This window comes from Rhynchophorus ferrugineus, unplaced genomic scaffold (genome assembly GCF_030347505.1).
Source record: "Rhynchophorus ferrugineus isolate W39M unplaced genomic scaffold, kcgeb_rfMv2 rfM1, whole genome shotgun sequence".
In the NCBI taxonomy this organism is placed as follows: domain Eukaryota; kingdom Metazoa; phylum Arthropoda; class Insecta; order Coleoptera; family Curculionidae; genus Rhynchophorus; species Rhynchophorus ferrugineus.
Genome location: NW_027472580.1, coordinates 68621526 through 68638734, shown reverse-complemented (window position 1 = coordinate 68638734; position 17209 = coordinate 68621526). Strand labels below are relative to the sequence as shown.

At 30.6% G+C, this 17209-nt stretch overlaps 2 protein-coding genes across 6 annotated transcripts in view; one reads left to right on the top strand and one right to left on the bottom strand.

The window, feature by feature from the left end:
* LOC143206953 (brefeldin A-inhibited guanine nucleotide-exchange protein 3) overlaps positions 1–4087 on the bottom strand; it is a 39869-nt gene extending 35782 nt beyond the window's left edge. Inside the window, exon 1 of the mRNA XM_076419839.1 lies at positions 3885–4087. Coding sequence (XP_076275954.1) covers positions 3885–3969 — 85 coding nt within the window. The 5' untranslated portion in view covers positions 3970–4087. The remainder of the gene's footprint in view (positions 1–3884) is intronic.
* An 8502-nt stretch (positions 4088–12589) lies between these two features.
* The window catches only part of Tab2 (TAK1-associated binding protein 2), a 101720-nt gene continuing 97100 nt past the window's right edge, over positions 12590–17209 (top strand). For all 5 annotated transcript variants that reach the window (XM_076393813.1, XM_076393806.1, XM_076393797.1 and 2 more), the window contains exon 1: positions 12590–12793. The gene's annotated coding sequence lies outside the window, so the exon portion shown is untranslated. The remainder of the gene's footprint in view (positions 12794–17209) is intronic.

Sequence of the window (17209 nt, the reverse complement as noted above, 5' to 3'; positions counted from 1 at the left end):
AAATATACCAGACGCTGCCAAAACAACATATTCGCTGCGAACATTGACCTACCCTTATTGATAAACTCAATTTAAATATAGTATATGTAATTTAATATATAATATAATTAATTTAATAGCAAATATTGTCATAAAATATTTAAACCAACTTTATCCACTATCATTATCCTAGATTAATATAGATCTAACTATTAATTAAAACTGAAATCAGTCATAGATCACAATATCGATAACAGAGCTAGTCAACACATTTGGCACAAAATCATATTAAAACGAATATATGTGATACATATATATTAATACCATTAAATCAAATTATTATATTTTTGATAATTATTCTGTTCCTAAAATATACTCTTTATTTTAATAATATTAAACTTCATAACAATCAGATATAATTAAAAAACTATGGAAACAGTCAAATATATCATTTACAGTATGTAATATACTTTATAATACCATGAATAATATATAATATATAGATTTGTCGATATGGAGTTATGTTTTAGATATCTATTTTATTCTAACTATGGAAAATCTGACATCTGAAATGATAATTTCAAAAGTAATAGAAGTTGAATTTTCTATTTTTATAATCTAAAAAACAGGATACGCTTTTTATGACAAAAAAATTATTTGCAATGAAGATAACTAAATATTTTGCAAGCTTAACATAAATATATAATTTCTGTATTTATAAATATTTCTTAAATAGGACAGTGGATTCATTCTCGTTCTACCATGGATAAATAAAACATTTTTCTGGATGATCATTGATAAAGAAATCAGCTGTAGAAAAGAATGTTATATAAAATATTTCGAAAAACTTTTCTTGGACTTGCTAATAATAGCTAATAAATTATATAAATAATTATGGCTATAAAATTAGTTAAATAACCCTAAAATAAAATTCTACTAAAAATCTAATGTTATTATTATAAAGATGAGTTTAATTTTACAAATAAATTATATAAATAAGTTGTTGTAACAAATAAAAATAATAATAATAAGAAACATTGAACTTTTAAATTTCCTTATATCACTTTATAGAGGTCACTTTTCACCCCCGATACTAAACATGTCACCTATTTCGCAATACCAGTTAAGGGTTAAAAATTTAACTAGCTTTGAAATATCAAGAATTTGTTCGCTATATATGTATTAAAAATATAAGTGTTGTTTTTGTTTGTTTTGCGATTTGTATTAATTAGACATATAATAATATTATTTCTCCCAGAAAATTTAATTTTAAAGACCATATTTCTTACATTTTATAATAATACAGATCTATTTAGATCACTCTTTTTGCTCTGGACATAAACAAATAGATATTTTATTTAACTGTAAATATTTTAACATAATTATTTCGATAGTATTTTACTAGGAGAAGGTAAATTAGGGTGGTAAAACTAGGAGGAAGGCATTATTTTATTACAAGAAAATCACCTAAGACAACAATAATCGCACTCAAAATTTATCAGAGTGCACCCTGGCGAATACAACTTGAAAATAATGGTTTCGACACTTTCTTCACAAAATGGTTCTTAATAGTAGTTAATTATATTAAGTTGATAGAATTCAAATATATTCTGATTTGAATAATTAATGAAAATGGTGATAAATAGATGGCAGTGAAGAATGCCGTGAATATGAGAGTTATGATGTTTCTGAAACAAACACGTAAAAAAGCAATGCAGAAATAAACCATGAGCGTGGGCATAGTCGAGGTTAAATAAGATCATAGAAAACATTTGGTACTATCTACAATTATTTTAAAAAAAATCAAAATCGTTAAAAAACCAGAAAAGTAGAAATTGAAAATGTTGGCATCTACCGTAATCATCAAATGTTTCAGTCTCTGTTATCAATTATTCCTAGCCAAGTTGTAATAAGCCATATGTAAAGGACAATAAATTATTCTTATTAGTAAAACATTTTCGAGAAATTATTCAATTTCGGAAAATCTACCAAAGCAAATTTCGGCAAAAAAAATTCGTAAAATGCCGGAAACTTTTATAGCTAATATGTTTCAGTGTATAAGCAAAAAAGCCTGATTTATATTTATTATAATATGGTTAATTAACATACAAATAGTATATTAATGATAAAAAGGAATTTCGTGTGTTGATAAATATTGCTTTTTGAAAGGAAAAATACAGTTGAAGCAAAAACTTAACTTGATGCCGAGTTTCCGGACACTGTCCCAGGAAAATCAACCATCAAGGGTTGGTATGCTAAGTTTAGACGTGGTGAAATGAGCACCGAAGTCGGTGAACGCAGTGGACGCCCAAAGGAGGTTGTTATCAACGAAAATATTTTAAAAATCCACAAAATGATTTTGAATGACCGTAAATTGAAATTGAATGAAATAGCAGACACTCTAAAGATACCAACTGAACGTGTACATCATATCATTCACGAATGAGAAATGGGTATGAGAAAACTCTGTGCAAAGTGGGTGGCGCACGAGCTCACTTTTGACCAAAAACAACGACGACTTGATGATTCGGAGCAGTGTTTGAAGATGATCAAGCCTATTAAACCCGAGTTTTTGCGTCGATATGTGACAATGGATGAAACATGGCTCCATGATTTCACTCCGAAGTCCAATCGACAGTCATCCTAGTGAACTGCACACAATGAACACGCTCCAAGGCGTGGAAAAACGCAACAGTCGGCTAGCAAGGTTATGGCGTCTGTATTTTGGGATGCGCATGGAATAGTTTTCATTGACTACCTGGAAAAAGAAATAACTATCAACAGCGACTATTACATAGTGTTATTGGACCGTTTGAAGGACGAAATCGCCGAAAAACGGCCACATTTAAAGAAAAGGAAAGTGCTGCTTCACCAAGAAAATGCACCGTGTCACAAGTCCATTTCGCATTCCAGTCGTGTCCAGACCGCATTCTCCAGATCTGGCCCCAGCGACTCCTGTTCTCCTGTTCTCAGATATCAAAACAATGCTCGGTGGGTATAAATTTTCGTCGAACTGAGGCCTATTTTGAATCAAAAAACAAATCGTACTACAAAAATGGTATCGAAAAGTTGGAGGGTCACTATAATCAATATACCATTAATCAGTATCACCCTTGAAGGGAATTATGTTGAATAAAAAAACTAATTTTGCCAAAAAAATGTGTTTTACTATGGCAAGCTGGAGACTTTTCAATTGACTTGTTATGAATCATGGGTTTTATCAATAAATTGTAACACTAGTAAGGTGAATGTATTTTTAATCTGAATTATTATTTTGGAACGACAAAACTAATAAATCACTCATAAAATTAATTTAAAAAATGATAATAATATATTAACAAACTTATATTTTCTTAAATAGAAATATTTAAATGATTTCTACTTAATTAGTTCAATTATTCCTAAAAATATGTTTATTTCTACAATATGATCAACAGTCTGAATTTATTTAAAAGAAATTCGAAAAAATGTTTCGAAAATATTTTTTGTTATACAACAAATTCAACTTAAAGATAGAAATAAACATTTGTCAGCGAATATATGTCATTATAGTTAATATAATTAAGTTTAAATTAATAATATGCCAATAATGATCACATATTATGAAATGAATCTGAGTGTTAAATAAAAATCACACATAAAACGCTCATATTTAAAATCATTTCTAGAATTAAAACAATTTAATTCTGAATAAATTTAATTTTCTGAATATGTTGATTAAGTAGTTACGGTGCAACTACATCTGACTAATACTAATTAAAAGTTAAACAATATTGCGCTCTATTTTTCTTGACATTGTACGAACTAAATTAACAAAAATATTAATCAAATTCTGGTTTAACAAATATAGAAAGGAAACCAAACTTGTCCATATGATGAGTAAATTACAAATTGTTCTTACTTACCATGGGCTTCTTGTGCTTTCTGTTTTAGGTGGCTCAGTTTTGAACCACCGGCTTCCTTCACAATATTCAGTAGTAAATCTTCCATTTTTCATCAGTTTTTCAATGATTCCGGGCCATATTGAATTGGTCGATCGGCATGGTAAGACCAGACTCTTATCAAAACGAACGCTAAACCACAGAAGGTAATTGCGGGAAAAGGACGGCAATAACGTCGAAAGTACCGATAAGTGAAAGACGGAGAATGATGACAGCGTGGAGAATGCTCTGTATTGCGCACTGGGGGAAATTCCGGAAAAATCAATAGACTGAAAAGCAAAGCATTATCAACAAGTGGGTCCATCGAAGCAACAAACGAATATTATTTACAAATTCTTTTGCGTATGATACTTATGATTAATTTTATTTAAACTAAGCAACATGGGAATATGTAAAAAAATTAATCGGCACAGGATGTCAGATAAAAAAAACACATGGTCAGGGGCTTCGAACTATCTTTATATGTTCATTCGTCTATATTATAAGCACAACTCTTTTTATATAAAAAATATCAAATTTGCAGTAATAGAAAAATATATATTCATGTAAAGAGAAACTTTTGACAAATACACAGTGTTATTAACAACTAAATGCACCCGGCAAGCATTGCAGTGTCATATAAATTAAAGAAATGTTTCGTTGTATAATCTACTAAGTTATTTAAAAATATTTTTAACAAAAAAATTGAACCGACTTCAAAAAATAAATAAGGAATTCACTGAAAATTAAAAAATAATCAAACTTAGATTTTTAACACAAAAAACATTTTAAAATAAAACGTGTACATTATAATAGTTGTAACAACTAAATAAAAATAATCAAAAACCTTATTTAACCTTTCTACTACACATATTTTATATTCTACTATATATACACACTTTAGCTTAATATCTACCTAAACCTATTTATCTATTTACAATATTATTTTAAGTACTACCAACTGATTACTTTGGAGTCGGTGCCGAACCCAAACAGTTATCTTAACTTAGATTTGTTTTGTTGGTAATTTATTTTTTTATATATGTCATAAAATTATACTAATATTTTTTTGTATATTTTTTAAAGTCTCCTTTTACCAACGAAAGTTTATCAGGACTGGACCTACAGTTTAACGTGGGCTCCGAACCACGATCCTCGGCATTAAGCCTACCGACTGGCGAGTGACCAACTTAGAAATCATGACAGAACACATCCGGTCTTACCCAGCGCGGTTACTGGCCTGACTGGGATTATTTTCCTTGTCGGATTTTGCACTCTCGCCTAGGACAATCACAAATATTAAACAGTCACAAACATAAATTTACGACCATGCCCTAGCAGGATTCGAACCCGCGACTATCGCAACAGTAGGTGGACCGCCCTGTCGCCTTTACCACTGCGCCAACCAAACCGAACGGTGAACATACATTTTTAAAAAATTATACAGCCGAACGTAGAACCTCCTCCTTTTTCAAAATCGGTTAATAAAATAATACATTGCTTGGTACAGTGATCAAGGCGACAGGACGATCCTCGTACCGTTGCAATAGTCGCTATTTGAATAGAAAGTTCGAATCCAGCTGAGGAATGTCGTAGTAAATTTACGTTTGTGATTGTTTATAATCATGATCGTCCTTAAGGCAAAAGTGAGAAACCCGACATCATCCAAAAATGATCCCAGTCTAGATAAGACCGGATGTCTTATATCTTTTGTATTTACTTATTTACCTAGACATATTCATAAGTTCATTTTCTTATAATTTCACTTACCACTATAACAATATATAAGTTGATAGATATAACAAATTCATAAGCTTTTCATAAATTATAATTGGAGCATTAGAATTACCATAGGGAATTGAAGAATGAATATTAATTATTTGTTAATACTTTTGAATTATTATAAGCTCCATTGCGACAACAATATTTCAGAAAACAAACAATATATTTTTGTAATATTTTCCTTGACGTTTAATTCGCTCTGAATATGTATCTTTTTTGCACCTTCTAGACAATTAGATAATCCAATTAGATTAATCTTTAAAACGACCTGCAAGGCGTGCTTCACAACTTATCTGAGGCAAAATATGCATAACCGCATGTAGGGCGAAAAGAATATGCTTTAGCTACTAAATTAAATGAATTATATTAAAATTAAGAGAGAATTTAATTAAACTAAATGATAATTAATTAAATAAAATGAATCTGCTTAAATGCTAGATTTTCACTCCTAACCAACAGAGCACTCAACACTCCAGATAATGGACGTGCAGACGCCAAGAATCGGATAAAGTACATCGCAATTTTAACTCGATGGAAATTTCTCGATTGCGACAATGAGCAGAGATAGATATAAATATAGTCTTTGAAAAGCCTAGGAACGTGAATCTCTGGAAATACAAAAAAATGTTCTTTACCTAGATAATGAAATAACGATTGGATAACCAAGAATCGTTTAGGTATTTAGGCATAGAGTTATCTCATAAAACAAAACCGTCGAAATAAAACATGCAGGTAGCAAACGCGATGAAGATACCTATCATCAGCGCCTACAAGAAAGCGAAAAGTCTGCACCATGGAAAACGTAGGGCGTACCACTTGCAACAAAGTGGAATCTCCATTCAAATCCGTTCAGTCGAATAACGTAGTCAACAATAGCAGTAGATACAATGATGCAAAATCCTTTTAAAAACAGAGATAGCGTATCATGCTATAAACTCGTTGACGTTGATAATAGCGCTATTATTCGCTGATTCAGATGTTGAGGCTTGTCAAGAAACACTATTGTTGCAACATATGCTGACGATACAGCGGCTTTATAATCCTTTATAATATTTAAGAAACCTCCAACTTCATCTTAGCAAAGTCGAATTGTGGTTGAAAATGTGGCTTATCAAAACAAATGAGACAAAACCTATCCATGTGACATTAACCTTTTGTAGAAGAACTTGTACCTCAGTAAAATTGAATAATCATTAACTTTCACAAGCAAACAACGTTAAATATCTGGAAATGCGTTTCGATCGACGTATGTCATGGAAAAAACATATAGTGACAAAACGCAAACAGCTTGGGCTTAAACTAAACCAAATGTATTGGCTGATAGGGCGTAAATCTAAATGATCATTAGATAACCAGGTTTTTCTGTATAGGTCAATACTTAGGCCCATTTGGACCTATGGTATTGAACTGTCGGGTACAACTAGCAAATCTAACATAGCTATTCTCCAGAGGTTCCAGAATAAAGTGTTGCAAGTAATCGTCGATGCCCCATATTACGTCTCCAACAAACTGATTCAACCCATAATATTGACAACTAACTGATCACAGGCCATTGGGAATCTAAACGGGATCCAGTTAGAGCAAGTGCAGGAGTTTAATTACTTGTCATCAGTAATATAGCATAAGAAAGTGGCATTCACGGTCGAAATAATAATCCTAATCGGTTAAATTGTAGCAGCTTTCGCTTCTCTAAGATGGTACGTGTAGAAGATAGGAAATGTTACAATCAAGACTAAAATCCGCCTCTTTGGAATGCCAATCCTTTGCTATGGCTCGCAGATATAGATTCTGTTACAATCTTATATCTGTAAGCTTCAGGCCTTGATGCAAATACTTATTTTTGTCTCCGAAATCGTATTACACCATTGATGAACAAATTCAGATACAGATTAAAATGGTCTGGACATATGTGTCGAATGAAGGATGAACGAATTCCGTACAGAGTTATGTGGCCAGATGTACCTTTTCGGTGGAAACCCCAGCAAACAGCTGATCTAAATATATCTGAAAAATAGAAGAGTGACATAGTCCGACTGCAGCCGATCGCCAACTGTGACGGAGTTTATTCAATAATGTTCGAAGTCGTAAGACACCAACAGCAGCTTATTGGTTAAGAAGTAGATACTCTTCACGAACGCCGTCTATAGATTGATCATGATGACGTCGGCATCAGAAGCACGCTCAGGGCGGTTGATTCTATAAATCTCCAAATCAGTAATCACCATTTAAATTAGTAAGCCAGTCAAGGAATTAATCTTCACTCTTTTTCCTAACATTTAAAGGTCTATTTAACATAATCATTTTAGTATAATTAATTTAGGTTACTTAATATTATAGATAAATTAAAGTCATTTTCTAAAATAAATTTTTAGAACCAATTATGTCTATGCAGATTAATTTATATAAATAAGAGAAAAATGCACTTGTAGTTTTTTTAATAATAAGTGTTCCTCTATATGTAAGTTCCCATCCCAAATTTCCACAAGATCAATGTATTGTCTCAAATCCTCGACTTTTATCTTAATTTTTTTTCATAACTGCAGTTTTTACAATTTTTTTTTCTGTAGACCCGTTCTATTATTTGATTCTCTGTTTCTAGAACTAATATATTACTAACTTTTAAGGCTTATTAATACAGGATACCATATCATATAACAGATCAATTGAAAAGTCCCCGGCCTACCATAGTAAAACTCAATTTTTTGGCAAAATTAGATTTTTTGTTCAACATAATTCCCTTCAAGGGTGATGACTGATTTTAGCGACCCTCCAACTTTTCGATACCATTTTTGTAGTACGATTTGTCCTTTGCTTCAAAATAGGCCTCAGTTTCAGCAAGCACCTCTTCATTCGACGAAAATTTCTTCACAGCGAGCATTCTTTTGAGATCTGAGAACAGAAAATAGTCGCTGGCGGCAGATCTGGAGAATACGGTGGATGAAGAAGCAATTCGAAGCCCAATTCATGGATTTTTGCTATCATTTTCACTGACTTATGACACGGTTGATTGTCTTGGTGAAGCAGCATTTTCTATTTCTTCAAATGCGGCCATTTTTCGGCGATTTCGTCCTTCAAACGGTCCAATAACGCTATGTATTATTCCATGCGCATCCCAAAATTCATCATGTGCAGTCCACTCGGATGACTGTCGATTGGACTTCGGAGTGAAATGATGACGCCATGTTTCATCCATTGTCACATACCGACGCAAAAACCCGGATTTATTACGCTTGATCATCTTCAAGCACTGCTCCGAATCATCAACTCGTCGTTATTTTTGGTCAAAAGTGATCTGCTTTAGAGTGTCTGCTATTTCATTCAATTTCAATTTGCGGTCACTCAAAATCATTTTGTGGATTTTTTTAGTGTTTACGTTGGTAACAACCTCTTTTGGGTGTCCACTGCGTTCACCATCTTCGATGCTCATTTCACCACATCTAAACTTAGTATACCAATCCTTGATGGTTAATTTTCCTGCGGCAGTGTCCGTAAACTCGGCATCAAGCCAAGTTATTGCTTCAACTGTTTTTTTTTTTTTCGTAGTAACACGCGAAATTTCTTTTTATCAATTTTTTTTCAGAATAACAAAAGTTGATTCACTCAAAATGCTATAATTCACAAACTAATAATCCGACAGTTGTTTATTGAAAATTTATACAAGCATCTTTTGCGAGTTAGGGCTAACTAAAAACATTTGGATTTAGTTCTAGTAGCGCCATCTATGTGTCAGACCGGGGACTTTTCAATTGACCTGTTATATTCACATTGAAAGCGATGCTGCTTGAACCTCTGAAGCACGCCCATCTTAAATAACTCCCAAAAATTTAATGAAAATGAATGTACTATCATTTGTTCCAGTCTCTACAAAACTATTTTAAGAATTAGAGTAAATTAGCCTTTGCCAGGACGATAGAGTTTTGAATCGTTAAGGATTGTCACAACTAGCGCTATATTTTTAAGTTGCTTAATTAAGTAAAGCACTCGTAAAATAAATCCCTAACAATGATCTTAATTATATTTTTACATAAAAATAAAGGCTGAAAGGAAAGAAATTAAGTGACAATACCATAATAAGATTAAATAACCTCCGTCCAATTTTGTCAATCCGTGTCTGCTGAGCGACCACTGACGCACGGAAATGATTGTATAGTTGATATAAATATATAAATGCCCGGTATATGTCTGTAGAGAAGTCGTTCTCTAAACATTTATAAAACATTTTGGACAGTTGTCTAACCTGAAATATATACATATAAACACTTTTTCATTAGAATTTAAAATTTCTACATTAAATGATGATTAATTGAAACGTACAAATAAACGTATTTTTCTTAATTCTAAATATATTAAACTATAAGACAAGACCTCTAATCTTTTCTGCTCAGTTCAACGGAAAACATGACTTAATCAAATTAATAACGTTTGCCTCCCCTTTTTAAAGAAAACAGGGACACTTGGACGCATGAAATTTGGCACGGTTAAAGCAACATCGAGGAATAATATTTGAGGCCTAATATTTTTGTATAATATGCGCTACAAATAAATATATTTCAAAACAATTCAATAACATACTACGATTTAATTTATTTTTATAAAGTAAAATAAAGGATAGTGTTCCTTAATATTAAGTGAATGTTTATTTTTTACATTTAAAATATAATTAATACGGAAAATGAGATGAAAACGATTATGACAATTAAAATGTAGTTATTTAATTTTAAGCAGGGTTCTGTGTTAATTTCGGTTATTACAGTATTCTTGGATTTATTAAAGAATTATGGCAAGTTTGAATAAAAGAATGATTAAGAATAGTATGATCATGTAAGGTTATATTTTATATTTCTTGTAGAGAAAGCAAATAAATATACAGCTGTGAAAGAAAAATTCGACATATGTGAAAATTTCATCCCAACATAGACTAACAAAAATTCGAGAATACCAAGAATCATCTGTTTTCATTACTTACAAAATACTTAGATTTTCGAAATCACAATATTGATGTCTGAGGAAGAAAAAGAAAAAAAGAAAAAGTGATTCTTTCTTAAGGAGTGTTATTAATTGATATATATTATATGTTAAAGATTGTTACGATCTTCTGTGAATTTTGGTGGTAATTTCAGGTTTCATTAGTAAATGCATTTCTTAACAAAGAACTAAGTGAATATTGCAGGCAATGAAAACGTTAATTTGCACATCAAGAGTTAAAATGAATATTGCATAGAATCCGTTATAAACGTTATAAAAAATATTCATAGAATTTTTATTGGGATATAAGACAAAGTAGAAAGCAATAGATAAATGAAAGCCATAGAAGACAAACTAAAGATAAGCTATCGGCGAAGGTGATATTGAAGAGCGAAATAAAGAAGCAAAGAATAATCAAATTTTATTTAAAAATTTAGGTAAAAAAATATTTTATTAATCGGCCTGGTGTATTTATTGTTTTTGTAATATATATTTTAGGTCAGCAATATAGCTAAAAGATAAAAATTATATAAAATATGCAGGATTTAATATGAAACTAACTACATAATGTGCATATATGGAAAACATAAAACAAATAGAAGAATTTATGAATTATTAACAGTACATTTGTAGACGTTTTAAAGCATTTATAAATATTAACGTTAAACACCTTAAATATAAAGGTTAATGATTAATGAATTAAGATATGTGACTTTTAATTCTTTGAAAATTGTATCAATTATTTTAATTACTTACTTTATCGACCTAAATTTTGAAAATTCCTTTAATATATATTTTAAATTAATATATATTTCAAAATTCATATATACTCTATTTTAATATACATGCTATGTATTCGATTTCATCCTCTCACTTAGTCTGCTCTCATCTATTCTCTCCCTATTACTTCCATTTATTATTACATACATACTGTTTATAACAAAACATATATAAAATAAATAAAGATCATGTATTTAATGCTCTGAAGTTGTTACAGTTCTGACCATAATCTAATGATGCTTTGTTATAATGTTCAGTGGCGTAATAATTTATACTTATTAATACGTTGTTGATTATAGAAAGTTAATGGAACTTAGATTTAATTAAATACAATTTAAAAAGTTTTAGTTAGTGTTATTTCTTGTTAGATAGTTGAAATAAACATGATTAATTTAATACATTGTGGTCGAATTTCGACCACAGAGATATCAGTAATGCCAATAAATATTGTAAATACTTATGGTGACCAACAACATTAATAAAAACATGTCAGTATTTACCTAGAAGCTTTAAAAGTATGTGAAATATTCTAAAACAAAATTATCGAATGCATTTAACTTGATGATGGGAAAACCTAAAGTCTCAGTGGTCTATGTTAAATTACAATAAACATTTTTAACCACAAATTAAATTTATAAAAAAAATATTCTACTTATATTGGAGTAAGATACGTCTATAATACAAAATAAAAAGTAAGACGTATATTTTTTACAACGCAGAGTTTAATTTTGTATTCCAGCTCATTAATTTAATTAATAACCGATTAAACTGTTTCAAGAACTTTACAAAAAACAAATATCTCATATAATATTTAGATACTTTTAATTAAAAAAATGTATTTTTAATTATCCTCTGATTAATATTGAAATATTTATATAAATTTAATATTTAATTGCAGAAGAACACTTATCGCTCAACAATATTTATTTTTATTAATAGGATGGTTATGGCAAGTATTTACTTATATTGATAATTATAAGTAGTAAAATCATTTAAATTCAAGTTAAGACACTATTATGGTGCAGGCGCCCGACGTAACATGTAATTTTGAATTGAAAACTGTATACCGACAATGATAAGTTGTGTTTATTACCGTTAGATGGCAGCACAAACAAAACTTTCACATACACGTGACGTTTCATATCTATTTGTGTCTGATCTTTCAGTTTTCAGCAACATACGATATGCAAAAGGTTGCCATGACTCTATGTTAAGTTCCCGATCCTTTCTACAAACGCCAAAACGATTTAATACACTGTCCGCTTAGTATAAGTGTCCCGTGTTAGAGTGCAGTGTGTGACAATAGTGTCAAATTGGATAAATCTCTCAAGAAAACCCCTAAAGCCGTATATGTTATGTGATTATCGGTACGTGCAAATGTTATTCTAGAAAAAATATTAATGTCTAGTCTAGTTGCTATGGATTTTTTGTTTTTCTTATCTACCTTTTGAAACAGACTGTTAACTTGAAATAATGCCGAAGAGACAAGCGTATATCGCCCACTGTCGTGTATATGGTATGCCAAACGTCAAATGTGACGTCAATTTTTGACGCCCCCGCTAAACCCGACACAAGAATAAAGGCGAACATTTTTCGAATTAATGTGTTTTTTATCTTAGCCATATATTTAAAAATGAATTTACCGATTGTCGAGGTTTATTTTTCTGTTTTAGTTACAGGTCGTTTCCATTAACAGTTTTCGATATTATATGTTTTTGTTTTTTAACCACAGGCTGCGTATCAGTATATGTTGAAAGTCGAAGGTCTAAAATGGATAAAAATAACAGTTATAAAAAAACCCGATGTATTGGTCGAGATTATTGTTTATGATGAAATTAAATAGACATTACGTGAGGTGTCTAGATCGTCTTAGGAGAGATTTTATGCAGAATTTAAGTTTTTTTAAATGTAAACAAACTTTCCAGCCTTTACCGTTCTTTAGCGTTTTCGAATACCAAATAACGGGGACGCTCTCATTAGTTTTGAATATTAATGAGATATATTCAACAGTTCATCGAATGATTTTAGACCTAACTGTTTGCTTATAAAATGCTGAGAGACTAGTTAGTTTTTTAATAACAATGTATAATTTTCAAATGATAGTCATTTTATAATATTTTGTATTTAGATAATATTGTGACCAAATTCAACAGAACCCTATTATACAATTATTACAGTAAATAAATATAAGATACCATATAAATATATCACATAAATCAAACACAAATATATTTGCTCCTATATAAGTGTTGCACTGTTTTTAATTATTTGCAGAAATTTAAAATATATACAAGAAATTAATATTAAGTTATTTTACATTTAATTTTAAAAATTGAATGTATCAAGTTAATTATAATTTTCCCTCAGTGAATATGTAATGTAGGAAGAGATTTAAGTTTTGCGATACTTTAAATTATTGTTTTCTAGTAGACTCTACATGTTTTAAAATTAATAATAAATTAGTTTATTTATATTTTAAAGAATACATTTAATGAATTAAATATAACCATCATAATATAATTTACTCTATTATAATATTATGATATGTCCTGATGACATTTATCATCTCATACTATTTACATTTACTTATTACTATTTACATAAAATATAAATGTGTATTTATACAATTGAATATTATCTAGCTGTTTTTGTAAAAAAATTGTTTTAGTAGCTTTTTGATTTTTACACCTTTTGGAAGCTTTAGTGGTCTTATAGCTTTACTGTGCGAAACTTTTGCCCCCACTCCACACAAAGAAATGCTACTAATAACCGCGGAATGATTCAAAGTGAACCATAATATTGATAAATAAATTGATTCCAGTTAATTGAATAAATTCAATAGAGAACTGCTTTATAATACCCCTGAAATGAAAACGTCTTAAACCAAACCTTTAAGAAAAACCCTAAGAAGAAAATGATATCACTCAGCATATACTATCCAAAATAGCAGTGAACTCATGTCATCTCAATTTATGACGTCAAAACGCCGGATAGTTCCCGCATTTAATTTTGACTTTTAGTTTATTACAACAAAAGTCTAACGTATATAAAATAATTAAACAAAAATGTTATAAAATATAATTTATTTTAACATTATAGTAACCACAATAGTTTGTAGATTAGAGTTATTTTATTATATATACCTTTAACTCATTTCTAAACCGCATATGGTTTCCCCTAGAGGCATAATCGATCTAGTTAACAATTGTATATCCAAGTAATGTATTTTATTTTCATTAGAGAGCATATTTACCTTTTTATTTTTCGTATCAGATAGCATTGTATCTTTTTTTGAGAACGAAAATATTATGTGGTATTAAAAGTAATTTAGAAACTGTAATAGCCAGTACGTTATGCGTCTTTATGACGCGAGTTCACTGTTATTTTGGATAGATTATATGTTTCAGTTTATCATAAACAGTATCATCTCATTATTTCGAATACACAGAGCCGTATCATCGCGATATAACTATATAATAAGACATATATAATTTTTTTTGTATATAAAATTAAAATTTAAACTAATTATTAATATAGTTCTAAATAAATCTTAGTATGTTGGTTCTTATGCATCAAACCATAGTCGCCATTATGTATCAAGCGTTATGAATTATTTATCTTTTGATGAAGGGTATTAAATTTCGGAAAATCCTATTTTCTGGCGCAAAACACAATATGTTTAGTACTATAAAAAGAAACTTCAAAGAAATTATAAACAGTGATTTAACCGTCAATCATTGTTCAATAAAGTGTACAACCTTTTTGTACATATGTTAAACTATGCTGATTTATTAATACAATATATTAGTACTACCTTTGTTCGATATGCTAGCAATTTTTTAAAGAATCTCTAAATTTTGCTGAGGACCTTAAAAATAATTTTTTGTTTTATTCGTTGGTCATCCATCTGTAGTATCCGTAATATTATTATTTCCAAAATGGTATTATTTTTTGATTTTTTGACCATAAGGTATTTATTAGAAATATACAAGATTGTAAGAAATTCCGGAGATACGGCGAACTCGTCTATAACAGGTCAATTGAAAAGTCCCCGATCTGGCACATAGATGGCGCTACTAAAATTAAATCCATATTTTTTTAGTTAGCCCTAAGCCCCAAAACATGTGTGTATAAATTTGACAGCTATAAGATCATTAGTTTGTGAATTATAGCATTTTGAGTGAAACAACTTTTGTTATTGTGAAAAAATAGATAAAAAGGATTTTCGTGTTGATAAAATGTGGCTTTTTAAACGAAAAAAAATCAGTTGAAGCAAAAACTTAGCTTGATGCCGAGTTTCCGGACACTGCTCCAGGAAAATCAACCATCAAGGATTGGTATGCTAATTTTAGACGTGGTGAAATGAACACCGAAGACGGGGAACGCAGTGGGCGCCCAAAAGAGGTTGTTACCGAAGAAAACATTTAAAAAATCCACAAAATGATTTTGAATGACCGTAAATTCAAATTGAATGAAATAGCAGACACTCTAAAGATATTAACTGAACTTGTACATCATATCATTCACGAATATTTGGGTATGAGAAAGCTCCGTGTAAAGTGGGTGGCGCACGAGCTCACTTTTGACCAAAAACAACGACGAGTTGATGATTCGGAACAGTGTTTGAAAATGATCAAGCTTAATAAACCAGTTTTTGCGTCTATATTTTATAATGGATGAAACGTGGCTCGATCATTTCACTTCAAAGTCCAGTCGACGGTCATCCGAGTGGACTGCACACGATGAACCCGCTCCAAAGCGTGGGAAAACGCAACAGTCGGCTGGCAAGATTACGGCGTCTGTATTTTGGGATGCGCATGGAATAATTTTCATTGATTACCTTGAAAAAGGAAGAACCATCAACAGCAATTATTACATAGCGTTATTGGACCGTTTGAAGGACGAAATTGCCGAAAAATGACCGGATTTGAAGAAAAAGAAAGTGCTGCTTCACCAAGACAATGCACCGTGTCACAAGTCAGTGAAAACTATGGCAAAAATCCATGAATTAGGCTTCGAATTGCTTCCTCCTCCACCGTATTCTCCAGATCTGGCCCCCAGCGACTCTTTCCTGTTCTCAGATCTCAAAAGAATGCTCGCTGGGCAGAAATTTTCGTCGAATGAAGAGGTGACCGCCGAAACTGACGCCTATTTTGAAGCAAAGGACAAATCGTACTACAAAAATGGTATCGAAAAGTTGGAGGGTCGCTATAATCAGTGTATCACCCTTGAAGGGAATTATGTTGAATAAAAAAAATAATTTTGCTAAAAAAATGTGTTTTACTATGGTAGGCCGGGGACTTTTCAATTGACCTGTTTATTAGAATTTAATTTTAAAAACATGTTTTTTCAGTGGAATATAAACTTGATATCCTAATATTTGCATCATCTTCCATATTGATATTGATTAATTGTTGTATATTTTAAATTAAAATAATTTGTGCAACTTTAAACAGTCTTACGAAATTGTAAGCACTTTTTCTCTAATTTTTAATATTCTGTAACATCACATCATACTGTTAAGTATTGATTTTACTATTACTACTGCTATTAACACAGCCAATATTTCCATTGTCATGTTTACTGATCATCAACAGTTATTTAGAAAGTTTTGCATAATATTGCATCAATATGTATTAAGACCTTCAATAAATTCGAACTTTTTATATGAAAATTAATACATTTATATAGAAACGCGCAGTCCAAAAATCTATACAGGCATTTAACGCTGATTTCTTCCGTGCAACGATACTAAACTACTTTCTTGGTTCGATTAATTTAGT